Source organism: Cynara cardunculus, assembly GCF_001531365.2.
Source record: "Cynara cardunculus var. scolymus isolate 2C chromosome LG 2, CcrdV1, whole genome shotgun sequence".
NCBI classification, from domain to species: domain Eukaryota; kingdom Viridiplantae; phylum Streptophyta; class Magnoliopsida; order Asterales; family Asteraceae; genus Cynara; species Cynara cardunculus.
The window spans coordinates 7005134-7017598 of NC_037529.1; the positions used below are offsets into that span (position 1 = coordinate 7005134).

At 34.5% G+C, this 12465-nt stretch overlaps 2 protein-coding genes across 3 annotated transcripts; one reads left to right on the forward strand and one right to left on the reverse strand.

The window, feature by feature from the left end:
• The first annotated feature begins 470 nt into the window (after nt 1–470).
• On the forward strand, nt 471–7172 carry LOC112507691 (probable palmitoyltransferase ZDHHC12). Of its 2 annotated transcripts, none has more exons than XM_025112357.1 (12): nt 471–639; nt 727–861; nt 2612–2678; nt 2773–2863; nt 2933–2983; nt 3548–3644; nt 3783–3866; nt 4829–4869; nt 4965–5033; nt 5142–5201; nt 5921–5972; nt 6708–7172. In XM_025112357.1, the coding sequence occupies exons 1-12, from the start codon at nt 480–482 to the stop codon at nt 6794–6796; spliced, it is 996 nt and encodes a 331-aa protein (XP_024968125.1). In that variant the 5' UTR covers nt 471–479; the 3' UTR covers nt 6797–7172. The 2 variants fall into 2 exon arrangements, with proteins under 2 accessions (XP_024968125.1, XP_024968126.1); XM_025112358.1 differs by having other exon boundaries at nt 4968–5033.
• Nucleotides 7173–7554: 382 nt separating this feature from the next.
• On the reverse strand, nt 7555–8221 carry LOC112506463 (17.8 kDa class I heat shock protein-like). The gene has a single exon (XM_025110521.1). It carries the CDS (start codon nt 8158–8160, stop codon nt 7699–7701), a length of 462 nt encoding a protein of 153 aa, XP_024966289.1. The 5' UTR covers nt 8161–8221; the 3' UTR covers nt 7555–7698.
• Between the last annotated feature and the right edge of the window lie 4244 nt (nt 8222–12465).

A 12465-nucleotide genomic window follows, 5' to 3' on the forward strand; every position in this document is an offset into this window, starting at 1 on the left:
AGAACGTTTTAGAACCATTAAGAGGCGAATTTTTTTTGTCAACCAAGATTCATCTCTTAACGATTCAGAAATTGTCCCTTAATGGAACTATTAAAAGGTAACCAAACAATCCCTTATGATTCAAACCCAACATCTCATTTATGGATTTCAACCTTTTTACCGTTAGGGGAGTGTCTTAGAACATCATCAAATGGAGTATTGTAGTATTTGTTTTTGTAAAACCATATATTCTTAGACTACGTAGACGGTTATGATTGATTTGTAAATTTTATATGATTTATATTTGAAATTCACAAATCTTTTCTATCATCACTTATTGGTCCTTTAACAGAGATGTTTATTGGGCTTGTAAACTGGGCCATATTTCAACCCGACCCGACATTTTCAACGTGTTGCCGCTCGCAAATTTCAACTTAAGCTTCTGATTCGCAAGTGAATCATACAAATCGATAAGTTGCTGTGATATTTGGCGCCTGTAAATGGAAGATGTCGAGCGTCGAAGAAAACGCAGGGATCCATGGAGGTTAATGGGTCGGGCCACGGTATCCTTCGTTTGTGTCTGCTTTGCTCAGTTTGCCCTCTACCTAGTATCTTCCTTCTTCTTCTCCTACAATATCATCATACTTCTTTTTCTGTCAGGTTATCTATCTACATCTATGTATTTTATGTATATATGGACTGTGGTGGTGGTTATTGTTTTCGATTTCTGATTTTTAGTTTGTTCAGTGATGGTATTGCTAGGGATCGCGGGATTAGGGAGAAGATGCAAGAGGTTATTTGGACTGTATGGTTCAGCTCCAGCCTTCGTGTTTGCCAATCTATTGTTTATTTGGTGTGTGTATGTCGTTGTAATTCGACAAGGTAGCCTCTTGATTTCACTTGTCTGTTATTGTTACATGCTGCTGCTCCTGATCGTGTTTGTCTTTTGAGTGTGTCCATTTTTTAACTTCAAAATTGATTACCAAATTGGTTCTAGAGAAGATAGCTACTAAATACAATGAAAAAAGAAGTATGAAATATAAGTTTTTTGGAGCTAAAAAGCTAAAAACAATTTTTCATTTTATAATTTGAAAAAATACTTGGGTTTGAATTTACAATATCAACATGTGAACTCTCATTATCAGACGGAGGAGGATTAGATGTTCCTGATCTCTGAAGAAGGAGACATTAGAAGTGGAACTTTTTATGGGTGATTTTGATATGCATCATGAAGTTTAACGCAGTAAAGGAGCAATTGCAATGACATAGAGAGAATGTATCAGTTTAAGTTTGGAATTGTGAAGTATATGGAATAATAATAAGACTGATAAAAGTAAAGATATTCTCTATCTCAATTGAGTAAGTATCTAGTTGCTTTGATCTTATCTGTCTTGCATCTTTGTTTTTGATGCTCAGATAGTGAGACTTCAATATGACCGTAATTATGGAATCATTGGTCTTTCTCACATGTATTTCGAAGAAATCACTTTCTACAACATAAAATGCATGGTAATTACCTCTTTGATGGTTGTGTTTTAGTCCAAAGCCGATATCCTTGAAAGGAATTTATTATCAGGCGGTGGCATGGGAGTCAGCGTTTAGAAGTTGTAACTTGTAATTTGCCTTTTTGGGCTTTCATCTTCTGATATGGTTCATATTATTAATAAAATTACTTTCATGTTTCAACTTCAAAACGTAGCCCCGTGATTCTATCATTGGAAGCGTGGATGTCATTTGTTAAAATTGGAACTTATTTTGCTTCCTAAATGTTTGCAAGCATGTAAATCCTAGTACTAAATGTTTGACTTAATGTACTTACTACACTATCAGATGCAATTAAATACCAACCACATCACTTACATGTTAAGCTATCTGTGCTTATAAACATATTCTGCATAAATTTTATAATTGTTGGTCATTTTGTGTTAAGCAACTCGTAATATTAGATGACAGCACAAAGCTTGTGCTAAGAGGGTTAAATCATAGAAGTTGAAAGGGAATACAAAAGAGTTTCCAAAGAGAAGTAATTTATAGTTCATTGGAGCATGGCTGCCTCTGGTGCTGTAACTTGTTCACTCTCCAGTCTTTAGCCGGTAGAAGTCTCCTGATTGAGTAAAGTGATAGTCCTGATGGATCCCTCCACTGAAACCATGGAATATGTTCAGAATGTAATAATATGTCACTCTGCCTTTTTTCCAAGTAAACGTTGTTACTCTTTAGTCGTCTCTGATAGCGATATGTCGTCTATTTAAGTGGAAAGTTGTTGTAATCTATATATATGGTAGGATACCCTCCAGACAGTTTTACTTAATTTTTTTGAGCGATATTCAGAACTTCTTCAAATTCTTTGACACAACAATATGAGAGCACTCGAAGAAAATGGCCAAGTTTTAAAGATATGGACAAGCAAGTTCAAAAGGCTGACAGTTGAAGACCATAACCACCATATGATTTATAAATTATTAGGGCTTTTGACTCTAATCAGTCTCCCATAAGTTGAATCTTATATACCATACTTAGAATTGACATTTCTTGTGTTCTCTTTATTTATGACCTCATTAATTTCACTATATATCTTTTGTGGTTATCTTGCATTTATTCCAAATAAGCAAACTAATTCTCTGTTTTACAGTCGTCTCATCTTTATTGGATATGGTTGTCCATGCAGAGCTTATTATGCTCCTATTCGGTCTACACAGGTCTGTGTGTTAATATTTGTTCTTGTAAAGCAGGATTTCGTTTGATATATGTAATTTATCTTTTCATTTATTCTAATGAGGAGATTTCTTTCAGAATCCTGTCAGGTGATCCTGGTTTTGTTAATTGTGAACATCCTTGTCACGAAAAACCTGGTCCTCTCTCCAACAGTGAAACTTATCTGGAGGTTACTATCATTAAAGTTGTTCCTGTTAAAATTGCAGAATATGCATGACAATCTTGTTTATTCATGCAGGGAATGGGGCCCCCAACTTCCGACCTGTATGAGGGATGCCCACTTGACAAGGTTATTATTTACTTCCTAGCAAACACTTACCATCATACTCGTTTTACCATCTAGCCTTCCAGGCATTTTATTCTTGAGAGACTTCAACATTTAAAACCTCTGTCCTGATTGATCTGCATATTGGGTAGCCATGTCTACTATGATCTAGGAAACTGTTTTCCCTTGGTGTCTATACTTGGTTACATGCATTACTAATATACCTTGAATAGAATAGCTAATATATTGTGATTCCCTTGCAACAACTATTATGGTATTTTTTACGTGCAACTAAATATCATTATAAGAAATTCAAAACTTAACAAGTATTCTGGGTTTTTCTTTTCCATTTTATTATGTATAATTAAAGACCAACTTTACTTGAGCTAACCTTTCTTCCCAACTTGGAGCAACCATGGTATTCCATTTACCAACTTTACCAACTTGGAGCAACCATGGTATTCCATTTACCAACTCTGGAATGTCTTCACTCTCTTTCTTTAAATGACACACAGACTGCATTTTTTTTTGTGGTTGAGATAGTATGAAATTACAGATGCTGAAGTACTTGATATTTATCGATAACAGTGTTCACTTTTACTCCAAAGGGTAAGATATTGTAAGCACTGTGATGCGCATGTTAAGGGATTTGACCACCATTGTCCTGCTTTCGGGAATTGTATAGGTAACAACTTCAACAAACTACTTTCAGTTGTCTTGGTTGTGTCGTTAGGACCAGCTTTAAGTAGTTGGATTTTACTCTTGGGCTTTGCATGCAGCAACATCGCTTACTGGAGCTGAAGTTGGTAGTCTTTTAGTGCAGGTCAAAACAATCATCTACTTTTCATGGTTCTCCTAGCCGGATTTATAATAATTGAGGCTTGTTACATCGTGGGTGCATCTCAGAGTAAGCTTCATCATAATTTTCCACAATTCTCAAAGCATGCACATATGACATTTTCATCATCATTGTGAGATTGAAGCTGTTATCAAATACAATCACATCTAATAAAATATGAGCAAAGTTATCTTATGTTATGGAACAAGACACTAGCCTGAACTTCGGACATTCAAGTATATATTTTCACCAAGCAAATTATTTTACTAATATCAATAAAAACCGAAGTGACTTGGCTGTATAAATCACTTACATACTGATTCATGATCCATGAACACTAGATGAGATAGTTTACCGCATGCATACAGTTACTCAATGATAGGCGTGTAACACCAGCGACCATCATAAACTACAGAAGTAATGTGAAGCCTCTTGACAATAGCATTATTGCCAATGAAGTAAATTAACCAGCATAATGAAGCAATCTCCCATAACTTGCAACATGAAGAGAAAAATGAAATTAACCTTGGCTAAAGATCCAAGAAGATCGCAATTAGAAGTTAAAAAAATAACTGAGAAACTCTGAGACATGCTTGCATTACTACATGACCAATTGAGAGTACAAAATGTTTGACTCCCAATATCTACTGAGATCTAAACAAGTGATGGAATCAGTTTGCTGTGTGACACCATGGCTTGAATACTTAGCATCATTCTATGGATGACTATAATTACCATAGACATATACATTATCCTGCATCTTTCTCTAGTGGTCTATTAATACCTAGGACCATTCTATGGATGACTATGATTACCATAGACAAGTACCCTATCCTGCATCTTTTTTTGGTGGTTAATTTGCTTATATATTTATCTATGCTTCCATGAAGACACTTTTCAGCAGGTGGTGGACATCCTGTTTGCTTTAACCTGTGATTCTTTTTCCTATTGCGGATCTGCTATATGCATAACTGCTTAGGTTGAGAGACCATCTTTCAAACATGCTCATCCATCTTCATCTTAAATTCCAGTTGCAACAACATCCCGAACACTGGATACGAGTGGGGGGAAGGTATGTCAATGTATCTTAGCACCACCTTGAATCTTGTCAATTGCAAATCATTCTTGTTTGGAGCAAGCTTGTAATGTTTTAGATCTTGTATCCAGCAGGTTGGTTGGACTGAAACATTAGCTACTAGCACGATGATATTCTCCCTTCTGCAAGTGTTATGGCAGGTGCATACCTGTTAGCCAACTGTGATTCCATTGCATTCTATTCCTGTAGATATACCATACTCGTTTAAGATGTTTATTATCTCACCTTGTTTTTTGTGGAACTATTAGGCGGTATTTCTGGCATGGCACATATATTGTGTGTGTTTCAATATCAGAACAGATGAATGGGTAAGTTCTATATTCTTTGTATCCATGTATCTGTTAGGATCGTCATTCATCTGCACACACATAGTAACTTGCAGGAAAGAAAAAAGTTGGAGATGCAACATTTACATGTTATTCACTTGTGCATTTCAGAAGTAAGATTGGGTTCCATTATAGGACAGAGAACTGTCATCCAAATTTCTGATGTAGCCATTTAAACAAAATAGACTCCATATCCAACAATCTTGTCGTTTTAACAAAACTTGAACAACATTTACTGTTCTCTGGATCTGGTTTTACTATTATATATGTAACAGATCGTCATTCATCTGCACACACATGGTAACTTGCAGGAAAGGAAAAAGTTGGAGATGCAACATTTACATGTTATTCACTTGTGCATTTCAGAAGTTAGATTGGATTCTATTATAGGACAGAGAACTGTCATCCAAATTTCTGATGTAGCCAATTTAACAAAATAGACTCCATATCCAACAATCTTGTCGTTTAAAAAAACTTGAACAACATTTACTGTTCTCTGGATCTGGTTTTACTATTATATATGTAACTCTTTCTTTTTATATTATCTTTTTCAACTTTTATGATTACTGTACTTTTCTTCTTAAAGCTTTTAAGATTAAGTTCATATTGTATCTGGTTGCCACGTTGATAGGCTAGGGTGTTGTTCTCATCTTAATAACACACACCAAAACTGTAACGCTGTATGAACTGTGCTTTTACAGATACACTGGAAGAAATATCCGGAGTTCCAGCATATTATCCAGCCTGAGCCAGGTACATTTTAATCATGTGCCTCCATGGATCTTGGACTAAGAAAATTGACACTTTTGACTTTGAGCTGATCAGCTTCAAAAGTGATACCAGTTCCTTAAGCTCTGAGGGTCCGTCTAGTTTGCAGGATTGGATTGGATTGGATTTGGAGGGATTCGGAATTGAATTCCATTCCAATCCCATGTTTGGGTTGAAGGATTTCGTGGATTTGAAATCCCACAAACATAGGATTTTGAAATCCTACGAACATAGGATTTTGAAATCCCATGGGGTAGGTATTTCATGGGATTTCGTAGGATTTATATGTAATAATGGTTTAAAATATGTTAAAAACATTTATTTTGTAATAATCAATTAATGAAAAGGTAATATAATTATTTTTATTATTATTTATAAAAAATAAATAATGGAATTCAATTCCATTCCAAATCCTACAAACCAAACACACCAAACATTCCAAATCCTTCCAAATCCAAATCCTTCCATGAAATCCATATCACTCAAAACCAATCCTGCATACCAAACGATACCTCATGGAAATTGATGACTACATTAACTTTATAGTGATTAATACAAATAGAGATATGTTGCTAATCATGTGAGAAAATCCATATGGTTTTGAATTTCAAAAACAATAGATTTTGACTTTGACATAAAATGTATCTCATCTTTTTCTTTTTGCAACATGAGTATTGTTATCAGTGCTGTATGTGACCTGAATAATCTTTGACCATTCAGGGGAGGCGGTAACAGTGACGAGGTTTAAAAATCCTTATGACAAAGGAATTTGGCAGAATCTGAAGGAGTTCATTGAAGCCAGAGGGTAGCACTGCTGCATATTACTAAACGAGCTTCATCCTTGCAACAAACATGGTATCTTTGTGGAACACATTAATCTCATGGGCAGCTTTTGATACCGCACATAAACATCTTACTAAATCCCTCAAGTGACTGCAAAGTGCCAACATCATGCTTCCTTAGCAACCACTTGTAAAAGAATTAATTAATTAAACCATTCGAGGATATAATAGATTCTACAGAAGTCACAACTAAAGGTTATTGTTATAAACGGGTCCTTACCGAGCGTTGGTATCTTCTAGCTTGTTATGTTAGTTTGATGAAAGAGAGAATTTACCACCGTAAAACCATTTTCACTGTATCAGTGCACATTGTTGTAATCTTCATGGCTTTCTTTGTTACCTGGTATATCTATCCATTTGTCCAAACCTTGTCATTAACACAGTTCTGGATGCAGATGAAATTTTCAGTCTTCTGTGCAGTTCATGTAAGTAAGCCAACACCTTTGGCTATGGCATGTGTGGAATTCTTATTTACTTGTAGAATGAATGTTTCCGTTAATGGTTTTCACGTGTTTAGCTGTGTATTTAAATTTTGTTTGATATCTGATGGAAGTAAGAGATTTGCAGGCTTCTGAAGATGCAAGTACGAGGATGAAAGACCAGGCAACATGTGCATCAAGTTTGAAGGTAACATTTATAATCTAGCATCACTTTTAGTTAAATTCTGTTCTTGAATAATTAAATATAGTCCTATATGACTAAATTAATAAGTTTCTAGAAAGTAAAGCATGAATGGGCACACAATTTTTATTATTACTTGACAAACAAGTTACATATATAATTTCGCAAACAGATTTGCATGGAGTTGCATGTTGCACATCGACACATGGTCACACATTTTCTTTTATTCCAAATAGGATAAGGGGGCACTAGTTAGAGATATGAATAGTCTTCACCTCCGGCTTCTTGACCTCCTGCTTAGGCACGGTCACTGTCAGCACCCCGTTCTCCATCCTAGCATTGACCTGGTCAACCTTTGCATTATCCGGCAACCTGAACCGCCTGAGAAACTTGCCAGAGCTCCTCTCCAAGCGGTGCCACTTGCCATTCTTCTCCTCTTTCTCCCTGCTCCTCTCTCCACTGATCTCTAAAATCCTACCTTCTTGCAACTCCACCTTCACCTCTTCTTTCTTCACCCCTGGAAGATCAGCCTTGAATACATGAGCTTCTGGGGTCTCCTTCCAATCAATCTGGGCATTCACGAAAGCTGAGGTTTCGCGGGACCCAGATGGAATGTTGAGGATGTGATCGAAAGGGTCCCATATGTCGAAGGCGAAGGGATCAAAGACGTTGGTTCGACGGCCACCAAAGAAGGTTGGAATGATGGACATTTTCGATGAGAATAAGCTTGATAGGTGTAGAACAATTAGATGTGGTGGTGGGAGGGGAGGAAGATGATGGTATTTATAGGTGAGGGAAGATGGTTCTGGAGTGGTGAATAGGAAAAATAGCGAGATCTCATTGGAGGATTCTGGCACTTTTTGTGGGCCTTTGTGTTGAACATATATTATTATATGCGTCTCTACGCTTCACTAGAATCATCTCTAGCTTGACCATCTTCTAACCGAGCATCCGATGGATTGTCCAAAAATGAAATTACATTAACTCCAACATATTTAATTTAAAGATTAACATTTCCTATGTTATTCAAATATCTTATAAGAGTGGTGTCTGATTAGTTTGAGTTTGACTTTAAAGGTCAAAAGTAGTATGAGGTCCTAGGTTCAAATCCAAGAAGAAATAAAAATCCTCTTGTGGCCACATAAGTTCAAATGCGGTGACTACGGGCTATCTGCAAAACAGATGGTCGTTCTGAGATTAGTCGACTTGCATAGCGGGTTGGACATCCAGGTTAATAAAAAAAACTTATATATTTAATAAAATACTATTTTTCTTGCGAGATATATAAGTTCAAAGTTTTTTATTGGTTGAAATATAACAAAATATGTTTTTCTTTTACGGTAATAATTTTGAAGAGTTGTTTTCAAATTTAAAGAATTTCACTCTTTTTTATTTTCTCCACTTTGGAGAAATGTCTTAAAGAATCTCCGGGAGCAAAAAAAGACCTGCTCAAAATCTCAATTTTCTAAATTTTGGAAAATATGTTGGAGATATTTTATTTTATTTACCAAGATCATTTTTAATAGATTTTTCAAAATGTAGATTTCGGACAAAATTTTGCTCCAACAGATTTTTCAAAATTTTCTCCAAAATGGAGAAAGTAGAAAAAAATGTTGTAAAATTCTCCAAATTTGGAGAATTCTTCAAAAATGATCATAATGAAAAAGAATTATACTTTTATTATATTCACACCAATAAGGAAACCTTGAAATTAAATGTTTAGAATATTTTAATAATGTAATCAATTTTAAAATCTCTAAAAGTAGGGAAGCTGTTAGAATTGAATGTAATTCTTTTTGAAAATTTTGGGTTTTGATTAAAGAATTTTTTTGGAGGGTTTAGAGATGCTTAAATGAACCCCCTGATAGTTTCTTTTACTCCCACATCAACATCAAGCTTTTCTTTTTTATATTTTTTGATGCCGGATTTGATCAGATTTTAATCTTTTAGGGGTACACATATAATATCAGTCTTTTAGCTTTCTTACCTGAAACATGGATTTATGGGTTATCTATCAACACAAATTAAATAAATTTAATCAGGTAAGAGTCTGGTCTGGATATAGGGTTTGGTCTGACCATTTACCAACACAAAGTTGTATGTTGCTGTGTGGAAAAATGTTCAAACCCATTTTAATAGCCCTTAGTTACAACATGTCTCTCAAGTGAGTGGCATTTCGATTATTTTATATTTTGTTTTATAAATTTTTATAATTTGCAAGTATGAATTGCTCGAGTACAAACATTAAATATAATATAGAATAAAATAAAACAAAACTAATGAAAATAAACCCTAAACTTAAAAACACTGTAACCCCAAAATTCTGAAGTCTACTACCCTGTGTCACCGCTCATGGCGGCACCTTGCCTCTCTTAATCCCTCTCGACACCAACAATGATGGTCGTCGACCTCCATCTAGGTTTCACTTCAAGATCTTCAACTTCGTTCTGCTTCAACGTTCTTGATGTTTTGCTTCAACCTTCATCTTCTTATTTTTAGGTTCTTGACGTTTTTCTTTTTTTTAGAGTTTTTGCTGTTTTACTTTTCTTTTTAAGGTATGTTTTCTTCTTGTTGTTCTCTATTTAGGGGCAACACTTGAAACCCAATTTGTGAGTTTTTTTTTCCTGGGCAATTAATTTTTTCATTGTTCTTGATTTCTTTGGTTTGGGAGATGGATTTGGTTGTGGAACTTAGTGTATAATTTGATTTTGAGGGACTTAATAATGTAGAACAAGATTTTGTTTTGATTTTATGGACGTAATGATATAGAACAAAATTTCATATGCTTGAAGTTCATCTTCATTTTTTGAATGAACAAGATGTTCATATGAAGAGGAAGAACAAAATCATTACTGGAAAATGGCTGAAATGCCCTCCACATGAGGGATACGTGACCCCACTTAACGGTCCCTTTAAACAATCGTTAGACTTGTGGACCTAAACCAAGATGAAATGCAAACCACAAGGGCTAGGATGTAATTAGTGAACTCAGGGACAAGAACTAATTTTTTGTAAACCATATGGATGAAAAATGTAATTTACTCTTTTTTTTCTTTGACGGGAAACAAAAGTAAAGGGAAAAAAATAAACAATTTTAAAGTATAGAGTAAACTTCAATGTGTATTTAAAATTAATAAAAAATACAAAAAAAACTTTTAAAATACTTCACCATTGGAGTAAGTATCTGAAGATGGTTTTTTTATATTGGAAATTTGATGTGACAAATAGATCAAGTCTTTTAAAGACTTGACCATTATGGATGCTCTACCTTAGTTCTTTTTATGTAGCTTGAGGAAAGAGGTAGAAATGGGGGTTGATGCAGGAAAGTACGTTGGAGATGGAGGGAGAAGGGTTCATCGCTGAGAAAGGGGTTCTCTAGAAAGGAACTTCCTAACCCCAGAGGGAAAGGCCCTTCCTTTAGCTGGTTTTCCCCAAAATGTGTTAAGGCACAACATTGACTGAACATCTAGGGGTAAGCCATTATTTCGGTTCAGGCAGAGAGAGTGATACCAAATCGAGGCAAACTCTGAATACTAGATATGACCTAAAAATAACAAGGGTCAAGGTCGATTCGTTTCGCTTTTGTTGCAAAACTCATTGCTTTTGGAGCGACAACTTTCAGTACTAGTGTTACCTAATTAATGTTGTCGTAGATGGTTGTATCTGTGTTTATATGTGTGTGTGTGTATACATACACACGTGATAAAACAAAAATATCAGAAGTCAAAACTCAAAAAGTTTTATAGTAATATGGAAGAAAATGGGGAAAAATCGAAAATAACCTTAATTAACTGATTCTTTTAACGGTTGTTAGTACTTAGTAGGAGGAACTAATACTGGACAAAAATGCAAACTACGATGACAATTTTGTATTAAATGAACTATAGGAACCAAAACCAAGAATTTTAGAAAACCATGTGGACCAAAATTGAAGTGTATATATATATATATATATATAAATATATATATATATATATTACATATTTATTAATTATTATTATTACAAAAAAAATTAATCTGGTTTTTTTAATTTAAAACCACATATAGCTTGATTTAAATTTTCAAATTTTATGACCGTTAAAGTCAATAGAAAAGTTCATCACTTGACCTTTTTAAATTCTAAATTACTATTAAAGTGAGTTTATACGAGAATACCTTGTGTAATTAACGTGAGTTTGGCCATAAGTTAAGGTTGCGGGTCAAGTCCTCTGCTCACTCTTGTGTTGACTGTGTTCCGTGATCATATATGACTTGATCGTTTTTTTTTTTTTGTGTGACAATGTGATAAGGAGAACACCTTCATCATTTAGGTGAAAGTTCAAACAAAAATTCTTTCATTTTAGGAAAATGTGACAACTCTCTCATCACATGTGATAATACACTTAAGGGGACTCGGTAGTATACGAACGACGTACCTAACAATCTAGGTCCCCGACAACCTAGGTCGCACCAAAAGTCTGTGATTTAGTATCACATATATATCATATTTGATAAAATGTAATATCATATATGAAACTACAGGAAAAGGGTATTCTTGTAATATATATATATATATATAAAATAAAGAGGGGGACAAGGTACGATGTGGCATTGTGGATATGAGGCAAGGTTTCACGAGTGGCAGAGTAATTAGGAATCAAACACCACATCAAACAAAGACTTATAAAGAGATGTCTCCTTTGATTTTGGATGATACCATGAAACATCCATCAACCATCACTAGTTACCAACTCCAACAACACTTCTATACATGCAGAAGCCAGCCTTGTTTTTATACATAGCTTAATTATTTATTATGCCATTATCTATACTATATTATAAAGCATTTGGCTAAAACTCTTAAAACTCTTAAAAACTTTTAAACCAGATTTCATCTCTATCCGATTTCATCCCATATCTGAATTTGTGTAACTAAATGCAGATAAATACAATCAAATACATGATAAACATCTAATTTTAAATATAAAAAATCTAAAATATAATTAGAATAATCATTGAGTTCTAACAGAATACTT

Bases quoted from the DNA above. Each gene is read 5' to 3' on its own strand.
- LOC112507691 (XM_025112357.1), top strand. From the start codon at position 480: ATGGAAGATGTCGAGCGTCGAAGAAAACGCAGGGATCCATGGAGGTTA. The intron at 2,984-3,547 runs GTTATTATTTAC...TATCGATAACAG, and splicing joins AGGGATGCCCACTTGACAAG to TGTTCACTTTTACTCCAAAG. The intron at 5,202-5,920 runs GTAAGTTCTATA...GTGCTTTTACAG, and splicing joins ATATCAGAACAGATGAATGG to ATACACTGGAAGAAATATCC.
- LOC112506463 (XM_025110521.1), bottom strand. From the start codon at position 8,160: ATGTCCATCATTCCAACCTTCTTTGGTGGCCGTCGAACCAACGTCTTT.